This window comes from Thamnophis elegans, chromosome 2, assembly GCF_009769535.1.
Source record: "Thamnophis elegans isolate rThaEle1 chromosome 2, rThaEle1.pri, whole genome shotgun sequence".
Lineage (NCBI taxonomy): Eukaryota > Metazoa > Chordata > Lepidosauria > Squamata > Colubridae > Thamnophis > Thamnophis elegans.
Window position 1 is genome coordinate 777,294 of NC_045542.1, and position 26,503 is coordinate 803,796.

The following is a 26,503-nucleotide window of genomic DNA, read 5'->3' on the forward strand; positions in this document are numbered from 1 at the left end:
TCAACTCCCAGAATTCCCCAGCCAGCATTTGCTGGGGAATTCTGGGAGTTGAAGTCCGGACATCTTCAAGTGGCCAAGGTTGAGAAACACTGCTTTAGAGTCTCAATATCTTTTTAGAACATTGGGGACCAAAAGTGCGGGCGTGGCCTTCCCAGCGCCATCCACCCCTGTTTCCCCCTCGAGGAAAGGGAGTTTGGTAGCGCATCGAACGGCAACGGTATGTAATGTAAGGCGCCATAAAATGTAACGCCTCGCGTCGCTCCAGCTAAATAATCTGTGGAAAGCGATTGGCCGTCCCCTTCACGTGATAGAAACATTGTCCAATAGAGAGCGAAAGTAACTCGATGGGTGGGGCGGCCTCTTGTTTTCGATGATTCGTTGCTTTAAAGAGATGGACAGGTCGCTCACCAAATTAAAAAAAAAGTAAAGTAAAGAGGCCAAAGGGCGAAGGCAGGGTTATACCAAGGCAGGATTACGCTATACATTGTGGTCTTAAAGCTCCTATTGGCTATTTGAGCCGAGATGCTGTCGAACGACACATCATTTCCCCTATTAGAATGCTGGCTGGAAACATAATTGATAAGTGCCACCCTATCATTAGGGGAGCCTGCTAAATTCTCCTTCGCTATTGGCTTTGGACGGGAAGTGACAGTTTCTATCAGCAATAGCAACAGCGATCGGCAGGTTTAGGGCGGGCCGAAGAGGCAAACGGGCGTTCCCGGAGCCGGATGAGAGGCATCCAAAGGGGAAGTTTGTGGGTTGTTGCCCGGGGCTGTGAAAGGAAGCGGCGGAGTGCGGGGGGACTTGCCCCCCCTCCTCCTCCTCCCCCAGGTCGTTGCTATGGGCAACCGAGGAATGGAAGAGCTGATCCCGCTGGTGAACAAGCTCCAGGATGCCTTCAGCTCCATCGGACAAAGCTGCCACCTCGACCTGCCGCAGATCGCCGTGGTGGGCGGCCAGAGCGCGGGCAAGAGCTCCGTCCTCGAGAACTTCGTCGGCCGGTGAGTCGCGCCTGCCGTCCTGACGGGGAGGGGAGCGGGCGGAAGGCCCGGCGGGGGGTGGTGAGGGGCCTTTCGACCGGCCGGTTTGAGGAAACGCCTCACGTACGGAGGCTTCGGAAGCGGCCGCCGCTCCAGTGGTGTAACCGCCCTCTGTGAATAACCCCCTTCGCCGGAGCGTCTCCCATTCTCCGCGGACGCCGCTTGCGTTGGCTGGGCAAGGAGCGCCCGGAGGGAGCGGAAGCGGCGCTGGCCAACAGAGCGCTCTCTGTCACGGGCGGGCTCGGCCCTCCCGTCCTTCTCCCTGATAGCCTCGCTGACAGGGGGGGGGGGGGCGGCTGCCCGAAGCGTCCCCGCCGCCTGCCTTCTGAGGTGGACGGTGGTAGGAGAGCGCTCGAGGCGGCCTTCGTGCTCTTTCCACCCTCGTCTCGTTCGGGAAACGCCGCTTCGTCGTTTCCTGGAAATGTTGTTCATGTTATATGGCAGCGTTTCTCAACCTTGGCTACTTGGAAGATGTCTGGACTTCAACTCCCAGAATTCCCCACCCAGCATTCGCTGGGAGTTGAAGTCCGGACATTTTCAAGTCGCCAAGGTTGAGAAACACTGTCCTAGCCACTGTCTTTCCACTGAAGAGGATGAAGGTATCTGAGGCTTTAAATCAGTGTTTCTCAACCTTGGCCACTTGAAGATGTCCGGACTTCAACTCCCAGAATTCCCCACCCAGCATTCGCTGGGAGTTGAAGTCCGGACCTCTTCAAGTGGCCAAGGTTGAGAAATACTGTTATATGTTCATCGGTAATTGTACGGCTGATTGTATGAATAAATTATGAGAATGGAAGTGATTTTTCATCTAGAGTCAGTGTTTCTCAACCTTGGCGACTTGAAGATGTCCGGACTTCAACTCCCAGCGAATGCTGGCTGGGGAATTCTGGGAGTTGAAGTCCGGACATCTTCCAAGTGGCCAAGGTTGAGAAACACTGTCCTAGCCACTGTCTTTCCACTGAAGAGGATGAAGGTATCTGAGGCTTTAAATCAGTGTTTCTCAACCTTGGCCACTTGAAGATGTCTGGACTTCAACTCCCAGAATTCCCCACCCAGCATTCGCTGGGAGTTGAAGTCCGGACATCTTCAAGTTGTCAAGGTTGAGAAACACTGTCCTAGCCACTGTCTTTCCACTGAAGAGGATGAAGGTATCTGAGGCTTTAAATCAGTGTTTCTCAACCTTGGCCACTTGAAGATGTCCGGACTTCAACTCCCAGAATTCCCCAGCCAGCATTCGCTGGGAGTTGAAGCCCAGACATCTTCCAAGTGGCCAAGGTTGAGAAACACTGTTATATGTTCATCGGTAATTGTACGGCTGATTGTATGAATAAATTATGAGAATGGAAGTGATTTTTCATCTAGAGTCAGTGTTCCTCAACCTTAGCCACTTGAAGATGTCTGGACTTTAACTCCCAGAATTCCCCAGCCAGCGAATGCTGGCTGGGGAATTCTGGGAGTTGAAGTCCGGACATCTTCAAGTGGCTAAGGTTGAGGAACACTGACTCTAGACATTTCAAGTTTCTTTTTTGCAAAATATCTCCTGGTGTATTAATGTTGTTTGTGGTCCACTTTTTTTACTACTTTGTCGGTTGCAGAAACTTTCCAGTGATTAATTTGTTTATGAATCATTTCTGTTACTGTGTAAACAGAAGATGAGTTTTTAAGACCCTCCTTTAAAGTTGCACGAGTAGAAAAGGCATTGAATCCTTTTATATGCAGACGGTGCATCCGTCTTAGAGTAATGATTTAAAAAATCTTATTAACCTGGACTTGTGTAGAAATAGTCCTCTGCTTTGGGCAGTTGAAGTTGCGGTGGGCCTGGTGTAGAAATTCCGATGCCTGCCTGCCTTGGGATGGGATTTTGGGTGCTTATTATTATTATTTAATAAATTTATAGGCCGCCCAATCCTGAAGGACTCTGGCAGCCTGCTCTCATTTATGGCCGTCTGCAGCTTCCTATGGTCATGTGACCATTTTTGTCTGCAAACTGGCATTCCCTTCTCGTTTCCTGCAAAAAAAATGCCCATTGGATACAATTGTTTTGCAATAAATTGTTTTTGGAAGAAATATCATGGCATTTCTTAATTACTACAAAAAGGTCATTAAATGGGTGTGGTCATGTGATGACCCACTTAACCAACTTGAATTACGACCACAATTTAGGCTTAATTATGGTCATAAGCCAAGTACTCCCTAAGACGGATAAGATCGCACAGGATGGGCCTTCTCCAGGTGCCATCAGCTGGACAATGCGACACCTCGGAGTAGGGCCTTGTCTGTTGCTGCTCCGTCCCTATGGAACGAGCTACCCCCGGAGATCCGGACCCTTCCCACTCTCATGGCCTTCCGAAAAGCTATCAAAACCTGGCTTTTCCGGCAGGCCTGGGGCTGTTGACCTCTGGATTGAGGTCCAGCCCCGCTTAGACTGGGTGCATGATGTGTTTTTTTAATCTGCCTTGTTTTGTTTGCTTTTAATCTTCTTCTTAATATTTTTATTTCTGTAAGCCGCCCGGAGTCCTTCGGGATTGGGCGGCCTATAAATTTAATAAATAGAAATAGAATACTACCTATAGTGTCTCCCCCCCCCCCCAATTAGCCATAGTTGTCATTACAAGCTACTGATGCCCATTGTGGTAGACTAATGGCGCCATGATATCTTGCATCATAATTCTATTTAAAGATGCTTATGTGCAGGGTAGAATTATTTTGTTCATTCTTTTTCTTTTGAGGATGAGAGAAATGTATTTTCTCTACATATTTTCTGTAGATTTTTATCCTGCCTTTATTACTTTATAAGTAACTCAAGGCAAAAAAGTTTCCTAATACTCATTCCTCTTCCTGTTTTCCCTAAAACAACAGCCCTGTGAGGTGAGTTGGCTTAAGAAAGTCACCCAATTGGTGCAAAGTGACCCAACTGGTGGAAGTAGAACTGACGAGTCTCCTGATTTCTAGGCCAGAAAGGTCAGAGAGTTACCTGAGAGTTACCTGTTATAACCTTCCTTATATAGATATTATTCTCATTTAGAAAATCAATAGGATAGAGAAAATAAATATCAGAATATTTTAAAAATATAAAAGGAATAGAAATAACAAAGATCTCAAATGACTAAAAAAGTTTTGTCTTTGCACCAAAAGAAAGCAATATTGATGAGCTTTCCCAAAGGAAATATTTTATAAATTTGTGCTGTTTGTCTATTTGTTACTTTTTAAACTTTAGAGGGAATATTAAGAGAAAAATCAGAAATTGAGGAATGATCAGGCAACTATTGATGAAGGCATATGGTGATCACAGAACCAAAGTTTAAAATTTGATTCAAATATGATGTCATAAAATGAAGTTCATTTACTCAGAAATGTCCCAATTTTTCTGAGTTTATTTCAAGAATAAGTAAAATATTTCAAAAATGATTAAAATTATTTTAAGCAAAGATGTTATATGCTGATGCTATACGCTTGTACATGATATATGTATGTGGAGTCCTATCCTGTCTTTCATTTACTGACAGAATCTTAACCAATTTACTTCATTGTTAACTTTATGTAACATTAAACAAATTAAAGCAAATATTCTAGTAAAACATTTCATGTATATGTGTGTGTGTGTGTGTGTGTGTGTATATATGTGTATGTGTATATATATATATATATATATATATATATATATACACACTTTATTTATTTATCAGCACAAATGCAACATATATATATATACACACACATACATACATACTATATATATACACACACACATATACTGTATATATATATAGATATATATAGATATATACTATATATATGTATATATGTGTGTATATATATCTATGTGTATATATATAATACACACACACACACATAGTCTTGGAAGCTAGAGTGGCAGAAATTTACAATTTGGAAATGGATCAATTTTCAGAAGAGGAAACTTTAATTTTGCAAAAGATTTGGGATGCAATTCAAAAGTTATTGGAGGTAACTTGGAGAATGGACAAGAAGATAAAGTTTATATCAGAAAAAAATGAGGGGGAGGTGGAGCTCCAAAAACTGAAGAGAAAAAAGAACACAAAGAAACCATTGGTTGCCCTCTAACACCACTGGATGACATCGCTCAAACGCTTGCTGACACGCTGTTGTCTACACAACTGGGCTTCCCTGTCAAGAGTTTGTCGTGAGATGCTTTGTGCATAAGAGGTTGGTTAGTGGAAGGGTCACTTGGGCAAAGGACGAGATGAAGTGGCGATAGAAATTGGTAAACCCTAAAAAACTTTGCAACTGCTTATGGGTTTTGGGAGTCTGTCAGTCCAGCACCTCCTTCACCTTTGCGGGGTCCATCTCCACTCCTTTAGGTGAAATGCGGAACCCAAGGTAATCCAGCTGCGTCCTGTGGAATTCACATTTAGATAATTTGATGTATAAATGTATGTCCAGCAGCTTTTTAAGCACTTGACGTACAAGAGTTACATGTTCCTCCATGGTCTTGGTGTATATAAGGATATCGTCTAAATAGACGAGTACCCCTTGATATAGATGCTCATGCAGCACTTCGTTAATTAGCTGCATGAACACCGCTGGGGCTCCTTACAGTCCAAAAGGCATAACCCAGAACTGGTAACTGCCTAGAGGACAATTAAAGGCTGTCTTCCATTCGTCACCAGCCCAAATGCGTACCCTATAGTATGCCTCCCTGAGATCTAATTTCGTGTATATGCATCCCTCTGCTAACCTAGCCAGCATGTCCTTCATTAAAGGGAGAGGGTAAAGATGTTCCACACAGACAGCATTAAGGCCCTGAAAGTCAACACAGAGGCATAAGCCACCATCCTTTTTCTCCCGGAAAACAATGGGGGCAGCCACTCTTGATCTAGCTGGCTGAATAAAGCCCCTTTAAAATTCTTTTCTATGGATGCCCACATTTCTGCTAGTTCTTGCGGGGTCATAGAATACATTCAGGGCTTTGGCAGTTTAGCCCCAGGGATTAGTTCCACTGCACAATCTGGGGCAGTGAGGGGGCAAAGTATCACATTCCTTTTCGCTGCATCCATCTTTTAAGTCTGCATATACCTGAGGGAATCGCTCCTCCCCAGCTGCATATACCAGTGGCACTGTAGCTCGGAATCTCACCGAACCCTGGGCCATGGTTTGCGCCTCATGAGGAGGGTGGTCAGGATCAAGGCCTACTCTGAGATGCCTACTACCACCACCCCACCAAATCGTGGGTCCCCATTTATCCAGCCACGCCAGGCCTAGCACAATCTCTGTAACGTGTGGAACCACTACAAAATGCAAAAACTCCCGATGGGGCCCTATCCGCAATACCACCTGATCACTTACATGTGTGGCTGGTTGGCCTCCCAGTAACAACCCATCCATCTGGTTAAAACGCATCGGCCTATCCAACTTCCTGAGGCCCACCCCCAGACTATCAGCGACTGTGGAGTTCATTAAGCAACGTGTGCACCCTGAATCGATCAGGGCTGTACATTGTTGTTGCCTGGCCGCTTCCACACTACCTGTATCACAAACGTTTGATAGGCTTAGTTATCATCGGGTCAGAACTCTCCCCCCAGTCGCTGCCACCGGTACTGAGCATATCAGCTGTATCAGTTGCCACGGCAGACTCCTCCAAGCCCCTAGTCTCCAACCCAAGCACTGTACCTTCAGCCATGGTGTGAGCTCTGACAAACTGTCAGGTTCCGAAGGGTTAATGAAAACAGCCAAACACAGAAACGGTTTGAAATGCACTTTGTATTCTTCCTTTGGCACGAACTGACCAACAAAGCACTAAGGCAAGGAATACGTTGTCAGAGCTGCCACCCGGTGCTCCCCACCACCTTTTATAGCTACTTGGTGATTAGGATAACCTGCATCCCACGGGTGCGCACACCCATCCTCTCGTAACCGAGAACAAAAACCACCTGGCAATTAATCGTGGATTGTTGTTAGTCAGTTATCATTAACTTTGTAGATTTACTCAGCTGTTATTGGAGGAGTGAAGCCTGGTGAGTCTTGGTAGCTGTCCCGGGTTTCTCCCCTGAATGGCAGCTCCAGGCGTCACGGCTGGCCGGAAGTGACATGAACCGTGAGATACTCCAGCGCATGCTTCCCTCGAGGTAGATGTAGTTCCATTGAGAACTACCTATTCAATGCAGTTCATCAGCCAATCGTGAATCCATCCAGTGGTGGTACTGCCTATCCTGTATTGTTCTATCTGACCAAAGAAGTAAGCGGTGATCTACTTTGTCAAATGCCTTGCTGAGAATATTATGTTTGCAGCATTTTGCTGATCCACTAATTCCATTAATTGGTCAGAAAAGGCAATAAAGTTTGTCTGGCATCACCTGCCTTTAACAAACCCATGCTGGCTTCTAGTAATCATCTTGTCTGTGTGCAGATGTTCACAAATCCTCTGCTTGATTATATTTTCCAGGACTTTCCCAGGTTGGTTGCTAGTTTTAATACATTCTGCCCCCTTTCTGACTCCCTCCTTCCAGATTTGGGCTGTTTGTTGACATTCTGCTTTAGTTATGTATCCCTCTTTCCATTTTTTATACAGTTCTTTTTCAAATAATTGCTGCCCAATACTATCTTCCCTCTCATTCTATATGTGCTTTTCATTTTATCTTTGTAATATTTTGTATTCCTCCCTGTTGAAATGCATCTAATTAGTATCTACTTGCTGTTCTGGCTTATCAAGATCTTCCTAAGTCTTTTTCCTGGTCCATAAACTGTTTGCTGTTCCCCATCTTTATGTCAAATGCAGATTTGATAATGTATTTGCTAATAGTTCATTCCAGTCATTTATTTGTTAAATAGTACAGGGCCCAAACAGAGATCCTGTAGTTTGTTAATTTATACTTCATTCCAATTTGATGAGGAGCCATTAATGTACACTCACTGTGGGCAGATAGTGAGCCAGCTCTACATCCATCTAATACAGTGTTTCTCAACCTTATCAACTTGAAGATGTCCGGACTTCAACTCCCAGAATTCCCCAGCCAGCATTCGCTGGCTGGGGAATTCTGGGAGTTGAAGTCCGGACATCTTCAAGTTGCCAAGGTTGAGAAACACTGATCTAATAGAAGTAGCACTTAGACTTCACAGTGCTTCACAGTCCTCTCTAAGTGGTTTTACAGAATCAGCATATTGCCCTCAACAACTAATGGAAGTTGTCTAGTTTGTGTCATCTCCTCTACTGGAATTTCACATATATGTTGGTTTAATGCTTTGTTGAAGTCAGGGTAAACCATGTCCATCACATTCCCTTGCTCCGTAAAACTAATCTCGTTCAATAATCTTGAAAGTTACTGATCTACTCTTGGAGACTTAAATGGATTCATGGTATCCAGGTGCTTTCTACCTATGTTTTTACTTTGCCATTTTTATTTAGTTCTGTTTAGTTCCATTTGAATGTAATTTCTTTTTCAGGAGAAAACTGAAATAGAAGTTGAGTAACTCTGCCTTCCTCCCATCATCTTTTTCCATTTTACTATTTTCTTCATGTAAAGGGTCAGTGCCTTCCCTTTTCTTCCTTCAAGCCTATTTGAGAGCACTCTTTGCAAATCTATAACAGCTTCCTAAATCTGCCCTTCCTTTTTCCTTTTCATTGGAATGATATGTAGTTGTACTTCTAAGATATTGGTTTTTTGAAGGTTCCTAATCTCCCTTTGCACCCTTTTGCCTATGGATTTCTGTTCAGGGCAATTCTAAGCTTATTGAAAATTTGGAATTTAGTATGCATGTACCCTCAAATGATTATATCACTTTCTCACGGTGCTGTTAGCTCTTCACTTATTGATTTAGGACCAAATATCGGGTTAGAAGGAAGTCTTCACATGAAATATGAGAGCCGAGGTGGTGCAGTGGTTAGGGTGCAGTACTGCAGGCCACTTCAGCTGACTGTTATCTGCAGTTCAGCAGTTCTAATCTCATTGGCTCAAGGTTGACTCAGCCTTCCATCCTTCCGAGGTGGGTGAAATGAGGACCCGGATTGTTGTTGGGGGTGATATGCTGACTCTCTGTAAACCGCTTAGAGAGAGCTGAAAGCCCTATGAAGCGGTATATAAGCCTAACTGCTATTGCTATTGCTAAATATGCTGAAGCGAAGCATCTATTTTAGCCTATTTGCTGCCTTGGCTGTTAATCTGTTTAGTAGACACATATTGTTAGTTCCTCAAACTTAAACTTTTGTCTCATCTTCAGCTTCTGGAAAGTGAAGCAGACAGCAAGACCATAAAAGGAATTTTGCTGTATATTAGGGAAAAGCCTCCTAAATGTAGGAGCAGTTCTCCTGTAGAACCACTATGAGAGAAGGCCATTCAGCCTATTATATAAAAAACAATGTCACCTAATCTATACTTTTTCCTATTTTATTAATGTTAATAGCCTGAGAGATTTTTCAAATGCTTCAGTAAGGTCAAGGTATCTGATAGCTATGGCTTTCTGATCTACTAAGCTAACGGGATTAGTCTGGCATGATTTGTTTAGACCTGGGGCATGTGGGAGACGGCGTCAGCTAGAAAGTTCCTCCCCCTCTTGGGATGTGCTTTAGCAGGAAGTCGAAACGGTTGAAGTATTGAGTCCAGCGGACTTGTTTAGGTGATAGTTTTTGCCGGATCCTGAGGGCTTCCAGATTTTCGTGGTCAGTCTAGACTTCGAACGGTCTCTGGTGCCCTTCCAACAGGTGGCGTCAGGTTAGAAGTGCCCATCTCACTGCGAAAACCTCTTTTTCCCATGTGGCCCATCGTCTCTCTGTGACCGTGAGCTTGCGAGAGGTGTAGCCGTTGGGCTGTAGGTTCCCTTGGCTGTTCCTTTGGAGTAGCATTGCTCCCACTGCCGCGTCACTGGCGTCTGCTTGGATAACAAAGGTTGTTCGGGGTCAAGATGCTTCAGCACCGGTTCCTTTGCAAACATTTCTCTTAGTGTTTCAAATGCCTTTTGGCAGGTTAGGTCCCCCTGTAGAGGTTCTCCCAGGCGGGGTTTTGCCCCTAAGGTCTTTAAGAGGTCAGTCACTCCTCTCAGAGTGTGTCATTGTCCAATGAGGCACTTTCGTGGGCTGTAAAAACCACGCCTTTCAGGCCGGCTCCGGTAATTTGAGATCCGACCTTGAGGAAGGTATGCATGGAATGTGCTGCTGAATGTGGCTGCTGAACTGCTTCATCATCAGTTCTTCCCCCTTCCTGCCCATGGCAACTCGAGAACAGGCCACGATTGCTTTGCAAGTTGACAAGAACAACCTCATGATGGTACATTTTAACTTTTGCATTCATTGACCAGATACTCACAAGATTTTTTTGAACCTGGAGAGATTGAAGAAGTGTATAGAATCCTATGTAGAATGAATTCTGCCGTCTAAAGACTTATCCTAACTTCTTTTAGTGGTCATGGGGCACAGTTGATTGAATCTGAAGGTGATCCTTAACTGAAGGTGAAATGGCTGCTGCAATAAAAGTAAAGATCCTTCCTATCTTAAAGAAACCATCTCTTGATCTGGCCACAGTGGATAACTTCTACCCATTCTTCAGCAAATAGCATTCTAGGGAAGGTTATTGGTGGGAAATCAGCTACAGAGGACCTTAAAAAAAGATATTATATCGGGATTGTTTTCAAGATTACGACTTGGTTGTGGATTGGAAATGGTATTTATGACTCTAATAGATTAACTTTGAGACTTGTGTAGAGCAAATAATGTCTTTCTTAGTCCTTTTAGCACCATTTGATACCATTGTAACATCATTGTGGATTGCTTATGAGAATTTGGAATTAGAGACTATTTAATTATTCACTCCTGCCTTCATGTGTGGCTCCAGTCAGTAGTTGTAGAACAATAAACTAGTGTCTGGTAATTATCAGGGATTGGATTGGGACAAACAAATCAATTTAAACCAAAGCAAGACGGAACTGCTGTTTGTTGATAAACATTTTGTTTCATTGAAACATCTAATTCAGTTTTGAATCTGGACAATATTGTGGAGAGGCTATGAAATTTGGTGATCCTATTTTATTAAATCTAATAAAAAGAATTATTCAGATGACGCTCTTGGTTTATTATTTGTATTCTCTTTTGATTTTAAGATATCAACCAGTTTGTTTTGCATGTTCAATGCAACATCCTTTTCCATATTATTCTGACAATCTCATTTGAAGTTCCATTTTCGATACAATCTCTATCTTGTTAAATAAAATATTTTCCTCATCTGTCATTTCTTCTAAACATCTTTTGGACGCAGTCTATCCATGGAAGCAAACATCGCTACTGTCATATTTATACTAACTTCTGATTCCATTTTTCAAGTAGCCTTCAACATTTAAAATATTAAAGTTTTCTGTATTATTTTATACATCCAGTTAGTGGCTAATCAGTCTTGTGTATTTTTCACTTGTAAAATATTTAGTTCTCTCTACTGTCCAATTTTTAAAATTACTTATCTTTATTTTGTCTTGTCACGTCTGCCACTGTTCAAATCCTAAGAAAGAAAACCCCCGACTCCATTGGTTTAGAAAGGAGGTACTTTTACAAAGAATAAACTCAGAGCAGTGAAGCAAGGCAAGATCTAGAACCGTGATGGCGACACTGCCACCATCATAAATACCACTTGCCAGTTGCCAAGTGTCTGAATTTTGATCATGTGATCATGGGGATGCTACAACGGTTGTCAATGTGAAAAATGGTCATAAGTCACATTTTTAGTGCCATTGTAACTTCGAATGTTCACTAAATGAATGGTTGTAAGTCAAAGACTTCAGACAGACAGATAAATATGGTAAACATATCAGGGACTCAGTTACTGTTAAAAGCACTTCAAAGTAATACAGGTAGTTCTTGACTTACAACAGTTTGTTTAGTGACTATTTGGAATTACAACGGCACTGAAAAATGTAACATGACAATTTTTCATCGTTACGACCTTTGCAATACCCCCATGATCACGTGATCAAAATTAAAATGCTTGGCAACTTGTTCATATTTATTATCATTGCTGTGTCCCAAAGTCATTGCCTTTTCCGACCTTCTGACAAGCAAAGTCAATAGGGAAGGCAGATTCACTTAACAACCAGGTTAACTGCAGTGATTGACTTAACAATTTAACAACTGTGGTGAGAAAAGTTGTAAAATGGGGCAAAACACACTTATCAAATGTCTCACATAACAACAGAAATTTTGGGCTCAATTGTGGTCGTAAGTGAAGGACTACCTGTAATGTGAAATAGCAGTCTAAAGATTTGCCTTACAGTTTGATTTCACAAGCCTGGTAATAATACTATAATTATTAGTGCTTCAGACAGGAAGGTGGTGCAGAGAGTGGTGAGGATGGAAGAAAATATATTCCTGGCAGTTCACTCCCTTCTTCCCAGGACAGAACATATCAGCGTGGCTTGATCAGGGTTTGCAGTATTGTCTGGGACATCCTCTTTATTATCTGTTTTCCTTCTGGGAGGCGGCTCTGTGAGAGCAGAAGAAGGACATGTAGTCAGCCGCGGTTTTGTTCCATACTTGTGAACTCTCAAGCTTGCTCTTTCTGCTATGTATTCAAGATGGACAGTAATTAACATTTATATGTATTTATATGTTAGGGTAGGTATATACATACGTATGTATATATGTCTGTTATGTATATGTACAATTTTGAAAGCAAGCAACAGAATTTCATTTTTAATGTGTGCCAGAATCCCACAGAAAAAAAAATGACAATAAAGCTTACCTTATCTGAGCTTCCATTCTGTTTCTATAGTTAGGGAAACAGTAACGTTGTACAACTTCCTGAATTTAAAAAAGTACTTTACAAAAGGGAAAAACTGTTAATAAATAAAAGTAGTTTCCCTTGTTTCCCTACTTTATTTCTTCGAAATACTCTGTTATCTTTCTTATGAACACACACCAGCATTATTCTAAGATCTTGCAAAATGTTGTCATTAACGAGCCATCAATCTATGTACACTAAGATTTGGGGAATGGAATGCTTTCTGGAAAGATGCACTGTAGCATATAGCTGATGACATACATTTAAAAATAATTTCTTAGTAAAATTTCTTGTTCATAGTATCTGTTTTAAGCTATCATAGTAATATATTGTCAATATATTTTGCAGAGATTTCCTGCCCCGTGGGTCTGGAATTGTTACCCGAAGACCTCTCATTCTTCAGCTTATCTTTTCTAAAACAGGTGTGTGGTCTCTTCATTTATGCTTAAAAAGTAATTAAATTCTTTTGTGAACAATGTTATATCCATGAATAGTTTATTCTTGGACTTAGACTACTTTACATATTCAATCATGCCTTAAAAATTAGTAAGCATGATGAAATATTTGTATGGTTAAATAGTGATAATACCTCATAATTCTTATGGGGACACTCAAAAATTTCCCTTAGATTTGTATTTGAGCTTCACATGAGATATCTCTTCTCTTTCAGAATATGCAGAATTTTTGCACTGCAAATCTAAGAAGTTTACAGACTTTGATGAAGTCCGAACGGAGATTGAAGCTGAAACTGATAGGGTGACAGGAACAAACAAAGGCATTTCTCCCATTCCTATTAACCTGAGAGTATATTCACCACATGGCAAGTGTTGTGGGTTTTTGTAAACGTTGAATATTATATCTTCTCAATATCTAGGAAAGAAAATGGATATTTGGAAAATCTGTGCATTCCTATCTTTTCTGGAAAATAGATACAGGTAGTCCTAGATTTACAGCCTGGAGTTTTGTTTCTAAGTTGTTGCAATCATAACTTGTCTCCACATGACCAGACACAAATTTATGACCATTTTTATGATGACTGTCAAGAAAATAATTATGGTTGTTAAGCAAATCATATAGTTGTTAATTGAATCACATCATAAGTTAAACCCAGCTTATCCATTGGGTATTTTTTGCCTTTTTTTAAAAGGCAAAAAATGTTGCTGCAGGATGCTGCAACCAGTTGTAAATGTAAGCCAGTTGCCAAGTGCCTGAAATCTGATCACGTGACCATTGAAGCTGGTGCAACAGTCATAATTTCGAGGAGAGGTCTTAAGTAACTTTTTTGTATCATCATGAAGGCCATCATAATTTTGAACAGTCATTAAGCAACTGGTTGTAAGCCGAGGGCAGTAGAAACAATTGTCCTATTTATTGAAGAGATGATATTAAAAGAATGAAGATAGCTCCACTGCAACAAAGCCAAGAGATAAACCAGACCCCAAACGTTGAAAATATCTTTCAATTTCATTATCAATCTCTCAAAATGGAATTATTTTGTAATTTTTTGGAAATAATGTCATAACCTATGAGTATAATAATTAAAAGCTGGGAGTATTTTTATAAAGATTAATTTATTTTTATTTTTTAATCTCCCTCTCTTTCGTTTAAATGAGCTTGCTCCTGGCATTAATAGACACCCCACCCCACCCCACCCTTCTATTTGGAAAGGTTTGGGGGAAGCCTCTAAGGTCCAGAGTTGAATTAGGACAAAACAGCATCTTCCAGGCGAAGTTCTTAGTCTTTGCTGATTTCCTTTTCAGTGCTGAATCTAACCCTGATCGATCTTCCGGGTATCACTAAAGTGCCAGTGGGTGACCAACCGCAGGATATAGAATACCAAATCAAAGATATGATTTTACAGTTTATTAACAGAGAGAGCAGCTTGATTCTTGCTGTGACTCCAGCCAATATGGATTTGGCCAACTCTGACGCGCTCAAACTGGCTAAAGAAGTTGACCCACAAGGTAAATGATATTTTTATATTTACTTGGATGTAGTGGATATATGCATCACAAACATGACAAAATAGCCAATTATGATGATTTTTCCAGGCAGAATGCACCAAAATACAGTTGCTGTTCTATAGTTGCAATAGTTATTGATAAGATCTTATTATTATTTATTTAAAGTTATTGGCTCTGGCCAACTGTGGGCAGGAAACAAAAAGTAGATAAAATATAAAAAGAGGTACAAATATTAAATCAAACAGAGTTCAACGAAATCAACAAAACAAAATAGGGGCCACTGAACAAATAGTAAGCGTTAATCCCAGACCTGGGCCAAAGCCAGGTTTTCAAACTTTAGGAGAGGGGACGCCGTCTTTGTGGGAGTTGCTGTTCTAGAGGATGAGGGCCACAAAATAGAATGCACACTTCCTATGCTCCACAATATGGCAATGTTTAATTCAGGGGATTTGGAACAAACAGACAGGCAGAAACAGTTGGAGAAGCTCTCAAATATGGCCTTATGCCAGTGATGGTGAACCTTTTAGACATCGAGAGCCCAAACTGCATGCACGCCAGGGATGATATTCAGCAGGTTCTGATCGGTTCTGGAGAACCAGTAGCAGAAATTTTGAGTGGTTCAGAGAACCGGTATAAATGCCACTTCTGACTGGCCCCGCCCCCATCTATTCTCTGCCTCCCAAGTCCCAGCTGATTGGTGGGGATTTTGCAGTAACCTTCCCCTGGAGTGGGCAGGGAATATGCCATACAGAGCTTTATAGGTAATAACCAACACTTTGAATTGCACTGGAAGCTATTTGGAAGCTAATGCAGCTGGCCTAGGATTGCTGACACAGGAGTATGCCTTTACTGATTGGAAGAGGAGCAGAGAAAAAGTGAAACAACTCATAAAATTAAAGTATCCTTTACCTCACAATGCGAATAAGAACAAAATTCAAGCTCGCTTTTACCCGCCTGCTGCTGGTGTTGCTGCGCAATCCTGTGAGTCAGGCAGCTGTGCAGCACGTCCGGATCGCCTGTCCCCCCCCCCCCCCCTTTTGCCTCTGTGCTCAGAATTAATGTATTTGCACTGCGCCAAGGAAGCCAAGGCATGCTGAGAGCTTGGGCTGTTGCAGCTGCGGGCAAGCAGACAGCAGGATGGAGAAGGTGGGGCCAGTGGTAGCTGTGCTCCCACTCCTGTCGATCCCTGTGTTTGCTGCCCCCTGCACTTAAAAAATATGAGACCTCTGCAAAAATAAGCCCAAGTACTTATTTTCAAGGCCAAAAGAAAATAAGACCAGGTCTTATTTTTGGGGAAAACATGCTATTGTTTAGAGTAGTAACTTTTTAAATTCTATGCTGCCTACCAAGCTATTAAAAGATTCCAGAAGGTCTATAAAATTAATGGGACAGGAGGCAGAAATGCAAAACCTAAGCAGGCCAGCTCAACTACGTATGTTGTTGTAATATATTTCAGCTAGTTTTATATTACTTGTTATGGTTCATCACAGTCAGTCAGATGTTCATATTGGATTTGGCATTTTTATCCACCTATCACGGTGATGGCAAATCTTTTAGAGACCGAGTGCCCAAACTGCAACCCAAAACCCATTTATTTATCACGAAGTGCCAACATGACAATTTAACTTGAATTGTTTTAGTTTAGGAAAAACAACCCATACATGATTAACGTTTCAATGAATCAAACAACTTTTTGTTGAAAGGTAAAAGTTTGCATTTGGCATTAATGTGACTTTTGCTGTTGTATGCACACTGAAAATTTTTCTAACCTTGGCTCACACTTTGTAGGTTTGAGAGCAACACATGCAGCACTCAGGTTATCTGTTAGTCTAGGGATGCCAAACTCCATTACAATGAGGGCTGCATCAGGATTGTGGTTGACTTTGGAGGCTGGGGTAGTGTGACCGGGGTGGGTGTGGCCAGCTCCCACTGCTGCTGTGCTCGCTCTCCTTGGCCAGGTTGCTTATGGTGTGTGCAGGAAGGCAAAGTATGTGGGTCAGAGGGAGGCCCACTCCCTCTCCTTATGTAACCAATGCATCCTCAGTGATATGATGGGAGACCAACAGGAGAGGTCAGGAAGAGTTGGAGTTTGGAGTTTATTCAATTTGTAGGCCGCCCAAAGAGAGTCTCCTCCTCATCCTCCCCACTCAAGCAGCGGCAGATCCTGTGAGACAGCAGAGCCTCTCATTTCTCCTCCAATGTGGCGAATTCCAGCTTCAGTTGGGGCATGCAAACTGCTGGCGGCGGCAGCCACCTAAAGACCATGATTGCCCCCTCCCCAACCAGCCAGCCAGCCCCGCCTGACCTGCTCCCTGCTGGCTGGCACAAAGCCTCATCACTCTTCTCCTTGTCTTCGTCATTGTCCTCCTCAACCAAGTCCAGTTCAAACAGTAAGTTCAAAGAGTAAGGCTGGCACATGCAAGCGAGCAGCGCACCAGGGCCACAGACGGCATTGGTTCCTGCACTTAGCCGATTCCAATTTCATGGACAGCCTTACTGTTTGAAGGCTGAATGAAGCCATCAACTGAGTGCGGAAGCACTGCGGGGCCAGGCCCTTCACACGTCAACGCCACCAGAACCGCTCAGCTGGAGGAATAAAGAGTCTCAGGGCAGCGGGAAAAGGGGACTGGCACTGCCGAACATCGTGTGTCCACCCCAGGGATCAGGCTGAGAAAAAGCCGAAGCGCCCGTCAGCTGTCAACTTGCCCGTCCCGCGCACCTTTGCTGCACTTCGGCTGAGCCCGGCCGCTTGGTTGAGGAGAGTATCCCCGCTTGTGCATGCCCCCCCAGCCCCGCAATAGCTGGCCAGGGGGTCATGTGAGGGCCTGTCCTCAGCTGCGGGCCTGTCCCTCTTTCCATCGTACCTTCCTCCCGGATCCAATTCCCACCCTGCCAGCCCTCATGTTAGCTAGGTTGGCATCAGCCATGGTTGGGTTGGGCCAATGTCTCGGGACGCAGTGACACGTGCCCACAGAGAGGTCTCTGCATGGCACCTCTGGCACATGTGCCATAGGTTCACCATCACGGACCTATCTAGTCCTTCCCAAGGACTTGCGATGTGTTGTTGTTTGATGGTATTAAAGGCGTCATCACAGGATGTAAGCTGTTCTGAGTAAAGCTGTCTTTTGCAATTGACGGATGACGAATTTGTCACACATAATATAGAAAGATTATAAGAGTAGTGGTGGTGCGGTCGTTAGAAAACAGTATTGCAGGCTGACTTTGCTCACTGCCAGAGGTTTGATTCTGACTGGCTCAAGGTTGACTCAGCCTTCTGAGGTGGATAAAATGAGGACCAAGATTGTTTGGGGGGGGGGAATATGCTGGCTTAGAAACCACTTAGAGAGGGCTGTGAAGCACTATGAAGCGGTATATAAGTGCTATTGTTGTTATTATTTTGCAAAGAAAAATTATCCTGAGAAAATTATTTTACAACTTGCTCAATGGTTCACAATTTGATTACAATTCTTTTTTCTTTCTCAGGCTTAAGAACAATTGGAGTAATAACCAAGTTAGACCTGATGGATGAAGGCACTGATGCCAGAGATATCTTGGAGAATAAATTGTTGCCTCTGCGGAGAGGTAGAAAACCATTCAGAATTCTAGTTGATTGATATTTCTTTCAGGGAATCCTGTCTTGGGCTTTTGGTCAAATTCATAGGCAAAACAAGAAAGGAATACTCTGGGCTAATTATGGGCTGAGGGAGAGATGGCAGAAAATAGGACTTGGGCTATACTCTGGGAACGCTCAGTGGCTTAAACTGGTTCTGCATTCCAGCCAATGGTCTCTTCCCCAATGCCAAAGCGCCAGAACCTTAGAGGCCTGACTTTCAACTGCTTCCGAATGCATCCTTTGTCCTTGTCTCTAATCTTCCCTCTTTAGGGAAGGTGGTTGAGAAGATGCTTGTTGAAAGAAGTAGAATAGCTGGACTCTCTCAGTTGGTTTGCAGGCCTGAATTATGGGACTGAAACAGTATTGATTGCATTTGTGGATAAGCTCCGTTGGGAGTGGGGTGGGGATGGTGCATTCATCCATGTTTTCCTTGATGATACAGTTGTAGCTGCTCTTTGGAGCATCATTTGTCTCTAAATCGTTATCAGGAAGGTATAAACTGACAGGTCTTAAAATTTGTTCTGTCATGTGCTTGCAAGAGAACATATCATGGATTTGGTTAACATACATGTGCTTCAGTTCATAGTAATAGTGAGTCACCAACTAACATTTAGGTCTAAGACCACATTAGATGAAAATAGAATAACGTAACAGAAAAAAATATTGCTTTCTATCTTTTCAAAGGTGGGATAAACTTAAATTAAGAACCTTTTTCTTTCCAGATAAAATAATGATTCTGCCTCTGTCATCTGAGTGGTTTCTAGCCCTCTAAATTTGAAAAACTAATACAGACAGACAGCATCTTCCTATGCTGGACACCTTTTGGCCTTAGGAATAGGAAGCATCTGATGCTATAGGCTGCTTGTACCTATCTTGTCTCCTCTGGAAATAAGCTTTAAGAGCTGGAGCCATATGTACCTATTTAGAGTAGTTATTTAGAAACTAAGAAATAGTTCAGCAGAAAGTGCTTTAATATACATCATATGAATAGTTGACATATAAAAGAAATATGCAGGTGGGATTAGTCTTGGGGTATTTCAGCAAAAATTGCTAAATTGGTTTTGATGTCATGGTTATGATTTCATATTATTCCTTTGGATAGTCATTAATTTGACAAGCGGGTCATTCCATGTCAAGTGCTCTGATTTCAGAAAAATCCTTGAAATTATAGTACAAAAGACAAGGAGAAACCAGGATTGTCAGGAAGAAGAGGCAACTGAAAGAGCAGCTGAAAAAAACTGAACAGAGGAAACAACAAACAAGAAGACAAGACAAAAAAGAGATAAAAATTAAAATAAGAATGATGAAATAAATCAACTGCGGCTCATTTGTAAAAGTGGGCTGAAAATACCCTATTTTTGGCATTTTTACAAAAACGGTCAACTTTACACTCAATTTGTAAACTATTGAAAAGCAGTAGGAGAATGAAATTTTATATTCGAAAACCTTGTGTTGCTAACTTATTATGCACAAAGTTTCCATTTCTCATACCTTTCCTCCCAGAGGTATACAGGTGAAACTCGAAAAATTAGAATATTGTGCAAAAGTTCATTTATTTCAGTTTATGCAACTTAAAAGGTGAAACTAATATATGAGATAAAACTCATTACATGCAAAGCAAGATTGTTCAAGATGTATCCACCATCTCAGAAAATTAGAATATTACATGCAATCAATAAAACAAGGATTGTACATAGAACAATATCGGACCTCTGAAAAGTATAAGGATGCTTAGGTACTCAGTACTTGGTTTGGGCCCCTTTTGCAGCAATTACTGCCTCAATGTGGTGTGGCATGGAAGCTATCAGCCTGTGGCACTGCTGAGATGTTATGGAAGACCAGGATGCTTTAATAGCAGCCTTCAGCTCTTCTGCATTGTTCGGTCTCATGTCTCTCATCTTTCTCTTGGCAATGCCCCATAGATTCTCTATGGGGTTCAAGTCAGGCAAGTTTGCTGGCCAATCAAGCACAGTAATCCCACGGTCATTGAACCAGGTTTTGGTGCTTTTGGCAGTGTGGGCAGCTGGAAAATGAAGTCAGCATCCCCATAAAACTCATCTGCGGAAGGAAGCATGAAGTGCTCCAAAATCTCCTGGTAGACGGCTGCGTTGACCCTGGACTTAATGAAGCACAGTGGACCAACACCAGCAGATGACATGGCTCCCCAAATCAACACAGACTGTGGAAACTCCACACTGGACTTCAAGCATCTTGCAGTGTGTGCCTCTCCATTCTTCCTCCATACTCTGGGTCCTTGGTTTCCAAATGAGATGCAAAAGTTGCTCTCATCAGAAAAGAGGACTTTGGACCACTGAGCAACAGACCAGGTCTGTTTTTCTTTAGCCCAGGTAAGACGCTTCTGACATTGTTTGTTGTTCAGGAGCGGCTTGACAAGAGGAATACGACATTTGAAGTCCATGTCCAGGATCCGTCTGTGTGTGGTGGCTCTTGATGCACTGACTCCAGCCTCAGTCCACTCCTTGTGAAAGTCCCCAACGCTTTTGAATGGCCTTTTCCTGACAATCCTCTCCAGGCTGCCGTCATCCCTGCTGCTTGTGCACCTTTTTCTTCCACACTTTTCCCTTCCACATAACTTTCTATTGATGTGCTTTGATACAGCACTTTGGTGAACATCCAACTTCTTTTGCAATTACCTTTTGAGGCTTTCTCTCCTTATGGAGGGTGTCAATGATGGTTTTCTGCACAACTGTCAGGTCAGCAATCTTTCCCATGATTGTGATTCCTACTGAACCAGACTGAGAGACTCTTTAAAGGCCCAGGAACCCTTTGCAGGTGTTATGGCTTAATTAGCTGATTAGAGTGGGACACTTTGAGCCTAGAATATTGCACCTTTTCACAATATTCTAATTTTCTGAGATGATGGATTTGGGGTTTTCATGAGCTGTAAGCCATAATCGTCACAATTATGACAAATCACAGCTTGAATTATCGTGCTTTGCATGTAATGAGTCTATCTCATATATTAGTTTCACCTTTTAAGTTGCATTACTGAAATAAATGAACTTTTGCATGATATTCTAATTTTTCGAGTTTCACCTGTATAATCAACCTTTTTTCGAGCGACAGTTATTTTCAGCCAGTTTTGCTCCAACTTTTTGAGATCGTTCATGAGAATGTTTTTATTATTTTGTTTAATAGAGCACAACAAGTTGTACAAGATGGCTATGTTTTGTTTCACTCAACAAAATATTGCTGGAGATATTATGTCTCAAAGTTCCTGAAACCTCAGAGTCATACTGTAGAAGGCAAATGACTATATCTCCGCAAGTATTGCATTGGCAAACGTAACACTTTACCAATGTTCAATGGGACATGTGTGCGTGTTTACACCACATTTCATCAAAATCCGTGATGGTCCAGCAGAGAGCCCCAGGCCACTTGACATGGAATGACCCAAGCTTCATCTAGTAGTAGATAATTAGTAGAGGACTAGTGATGACTCATTTCACAAACTAAGATTATGATTTTCCATTTAATCCAATTGAGAATCATTGTTCTGCATCTAGAATAAAATGCAAAATAAGCACATTCTTATGGTCTTATATTCACATACTGCATTCTAGTTTTCTATATAATTCTGGATTCCTTTTTCCTATATTAAAGATGATCATTTGAGATCAGTGGTATGATGACATTATTGATGAGCAGATTGTTCAGGGTGAGATCCTATCCTGGATCCAGAGTGTTTCACGCAAAGAAAAAAATAACAGTATATTCAGAGTTTTAAAAATTGATTTCTAGACTTCAGTGATATAAGTATCTTCCCTCAGTTACCATTATATTCTTATGCTTACCTGACTTTGTGAAGTTGCTGCACTGTCTCATTTTACCCTACTTAAAATTTCTTCTTGGGCCTGCACATTTTAAGACAGAACTTAAGATATGGAGTTGTCCTTTGTAGGCTATATTGGAGTTGTGAACCGGAGCCAGAAGGATATCGATGGTAAAAAGGATATCAGAATAGCATTGGCAGCTGAACGCAAGTTCTTCCTTTCCCATCCTGCTTATAGACACATGGCTGATCGCATGGGAACTCCCCATTTGCAGAAGGTCCTGAACCAGGTAAGCTGTTCCTAAAGCAGTCTATTCATTTTTCTTGGCTCATTCTTAATTTTTACCGTCAGCTGAACATCATGGAGAGTTTCTTTTACACTTTCTAATGGTGTATATTATTTTAAACCCACATGTGAGTTTTTCCCTCTCTCTTAATATCCATAAATCAATTAGCTATGCTTCAGTTTGGAGCTAATTTAGATATTACAAAGAAACAAGGAAGGATATCTTGGTTTATATTGTAGTTTGTTTAGGTCTCTATACCAGGCATAAACAATTCTGCAGGAGTATTAATACTGAATAAATATGAATGCATTTCTACTGAATGTGAGCAAACCTTGTTGAAGCCATAGATCTATAGGTGACATTACATAGGACAGAAGGATTCTGCTCTTTCTTAATTTACAATAATGGGAACAAGTTAGAGCTTTCTTGGGGAGAGAATGGAGTATAAAGATTCTTGATTACTAGACGTACCTTATGATTATTATCTTCTCCCAACTTTTAGAACAGTTTGTCTATCGGATCAGTATTTTTCTTTGAGAACAAAATAGACTGACAAGTACGTAAGGAAATCGTACTTAGCCTCTCACTGGCTTCAAAGAGAGGATGGCTTATTTTAGTAATAAGAAACATTATGTAATAATATTAATAGAAACTTATTGGTTCTTCATATCTTCTCTTCAGCAATTAACAAACCATATCCGGGACACCCTACCATCCCTGCGTAGCAAATTGCAGAGTCAGCTGCTGTCACTTGAAAAGGAGGTGGAGGAATATAAGAATTTTCGTCCTGATGATCCTACACGGAAAACCAAAGCCTTGCTGCAGTAGGTCAACTCTATACTAAACTCTGGTTCTCATTTGCAGAATACAGAATAGCAGAATAGGAGGAGGTTCTGAGGTCTTCTAGTCCAATCTTAAGCAGGAGAATCTATACTATTTTCCTGTGCGCTGCTTGGAGAGTCTAAGCATTGGTTAAATTAGTCTGGTTGCCCAAGGACTGAGTTCAAATTCTTCATCCAGGCCTCCTGCTCCTCCTTAAGGCCAGATTTTTAACTCAGTCTGGCCCATTCAGGACGAATTTTATTGAGCTCCAGCTGTTTTTTAATTAATTTGGCTTGTCCACAGTTTGTCTTGTTTTGGTTTATTGTTTTTCTTGTGTATCTTATTTATTTCGAATTCGTGGGGGTGAATTACTGTATTGACTTCCAAGGTGAGAGTGTGGGGAGCAAGCTGGTGGAGGTGCTTGCCTTCCATGTCGCTAGGATTGGAGGCTTGGCACTTGAGTAATCCACTTTGGGAGGAAGTGCCACGAACTGCTTCCCTGGGCTTGAATTTACAGTTGTTGACTCGGGAGAGGTTTTTCGCGGCGAACGTGATGGCAGCTGCCATCTTGGACCCCCCTTTCAGCTCGTGGCGCCCTCGCAAGCCTCCGCTTCACTTTTTGGCGCCAAACAGCTCGGCTCCAGGAAGATCGCCGCCGGGTGGTGTGTGGTTTTCCCCAGCGAGGATGCCTTTTCCTCCCATTTTGGCTGCTGAGAGATCAGAATTACTGAATGTTTCTAAAACTGCAAACTCTACGAACTGAACCTAGAATAGTAGAAGTCCTTGATTTTTCTGACTGCTTAGAGATAAAGTAGCTGGTATTAATTCCAAGTTGATTCTATTTTTAGTTTAGCTTCTCTGGGAGCCTTTTGGGGCGACAATAAGAAACTCTTGGTTACAATAGAATTTATAAGAAGCATTCCATCTTACTGCATGATATGTGAACTCTCTCGGATTAAACTATATCCATTTCATTAAGAAAAAAAGTGTGTTTGTCTGGGTTGGGTGTGATTGTATTTTTATTGGTCAACAACCAAAATAAAGTTCTAATAGTTTTCCGTAGTTGTTACAGAAAGTTGGCTTTTGATAATGACTTAAAAAATTAGAGTTTTATGTTAAGATTAAGATAAATCTGCTACTAACCGGACATACTTTTTAAAATCTTTCTGGCAATAACTTAACATTTTTCATAGAAAGATGCCAACAGAACTTGATTCAATACCTAAAAGCATCTCTGGACAGTCTTGATTGTTTAGAGCAGGGGTTTCAAATTGGCGGCCTGTGGGCCAGATGTGTCACATGCAGGTCACGCTCACCAATAACTCTGCAAAGGGAAAAAACATTGTGATACATCACGTGACAGCAACGTGACACAGTGAGTTTGACTTGACACCTGTGGCTTAGTGAGTTTTCCACGATTTACCACATCTTGAAAAATGATCATTACCTCATTTATCTTTCTGCAGAATGGTCCAACAGTTTGCAGTTGATTTTGAGAAGAGAATTGAGGGGTCAGGAGACCAAGTGGATACACTAGAACTCTCAGGTGGAGCCCGAATAAATCGAATTTTTCATGAGAGATTCCCCTTTGAGTTAGTCAAGGTAAAGTGCTAAAAACTATTCTCCTTAGAGGAATGTATACATGATTTTCAAATACGTTGTTCACCAATATTGAATCTATATTTCATGATCTTGACAAATATAAATCCAATATACAAGTCCATTTCAATGTTTTTCTATGCCTAGAAAGAAGAATTTATTTTTGTTGGAAATGTTTTGGCAACATCCTGGCTGTAAGAATGTAACAAAATATGTACGTTTGTCTTTCTTTAAAGTCTGAGTATGATGCAGAGGCATTTGTCTATATTAAGAGGTACACAAGTGGAAGGTATATATTCTTAAAAATACCTTATGTGCTAGGAAATTCACTGCATACATGTGGCTGCTGCAAAGGTTGCTGGGCTTTGAGAGACTGCTAACCGGCAGAGAGGAAGGGAGGTAGGCTAGTGCAAATGCTTACCTGTGTGTAGGCAAGAGCCAGGAGGAGGTATTCTATGGATCCACATGGCAAAGGTGAGGCAGGGCGAGCGTGGGACCAGTGGGCATGGCTCTGCGCATGCACAGAAGCAAAAGCCAAGATGGCGGTGCGTATGGTGCCGCTGGGAGAACCAGTTCGGGGGCGTGGCCATGTTACCATTACTACCGGTTCGGTCCGGTACGCTAGATTTCTACTAGCTATTCGACCGTACCGGACCGAACCAGTAGGAACCCACCTCTGCTTACAGCAGGGAATAATATCACAATGCAGGCAAAAACATCAGGTGGCATCCCGCAATTATTTTTTAAATCAAAGTCATTAACATCTAAACAAGATTTTTTAGAGAGAGCACTAAGCACTCCATGAAATTGCACAATTGTACACATGCTATTGTCTTTTGTGACACAATAATACGACTAGGTAACAATCAACAATTATAGCTTTATAGCAATATATATGCACTGAATTGTAGCAGAATTGTAAGGGTGGATTGCTACAGATTCCCTGACTTTGAATGGGCTTATATGTATTATGGAACTACATTCCTGTAACCTTCTTGGAAGATCAAGCTTACAACCCTCAGTCAAGATTTTTCAAATGTAGATGCTGATTGCAGGTGTAACAGCAATTGGGTTTTCCGTGCTTTTCTTCCTGATAGAAAAATCTTATCACAAACTTTCACATTCTGAAGATTTTTGGTTGTTGAGATATTTTGCAAATTATAGTACTTTTTTCTAAAACTAATACATGGTATATAACATGTTGTGTTCAAAAACATAGAATTATTACAATGACAATAAACTAGCAGATTAAATGTTAACCTAGAGTGGCAATTGGGATTTTTTGTATAATCCTGCTTCTTTCTTTTCATCCATGGGAGTGCTTGGAAGCCATTGGATTTCACCAGTCTTCCAGCGAGGAGATCCCTGCTAGGCTATTATAGCTGAGACACTTGGCCCTGCCCCTTGCCCCAGAAACTTTGATGATGCCACCTACTCATACATCCATTCTTAGCTCATGAGAACAGGTGTCGGTCCCAATCAGGCTCATAGACTGTAGCTTGTTTACCCTGATCTAGAGTGGAAATAGTAATAGTTCCTTTTCAAATTTCGAAGACCTGTGCTAAATTATTTTATCTATGTTTTATAGATATTGGATCTAGCTGTCGTTAGATTAGTTCTTATTTAAATATGAAATGTTGCATTGTTGGAAAT

At 41.7% G+C, this 26,503-nt stretch overlaps 1 protein-coding gene across 8 annotated transcripts in view; it reads left to right on the plus strand.

Annotated features, from left to right (window-relative positions):
- Positions 1-711: 711 nt before the first annotated feature.
- DNM2 (dynamin 2) overlaps positions 712-26,503 on the plus strand; it is a 78,047-nt gene continuing 52,255 nt past the window's right edge. For 4 of the 8 annotated variants that reach the window (XM_032238885.1, XM_032238884.1, XM_032238888.1 and 1 more), the window contains exons 1-8: positions 712-1,001; positions 13,121-13,194; positions 13,443-13,592; positions 14,533-14,736; positions 18,220-18,318; positions 22,272-22,432; positions 23,111-23,253; positions 24,718-24,853. In XM_032238885.1, the coding sequence (XP_032094776.1) occupies positions 841-1,001; positions 13,121-13,194; positions 13,443-13,592; positions 14,533-14,736; positions 18,220-18,318; positions 22,272-22,432; positions 23,111-23,253; positions 24,718-24,853 (1,128 nt within the window). In that variant the 5' untranslated portion in view covers positions 712-840. The remainder of the gene's footprint in view (positions 1,002-13,120; positions 13,195-13,442; positions 13,593-14,532; positions 14,737-18,219; positions 18,319-22,271; positions 22,433-23,110; positions 23,254-24,717; positions 24,854-26,503) is intronic. The other 4 variants (XM_032238883.1, XM_032238889.1, XM_032238892.1 and 1 more) reach the window with 1 other exon arrangement.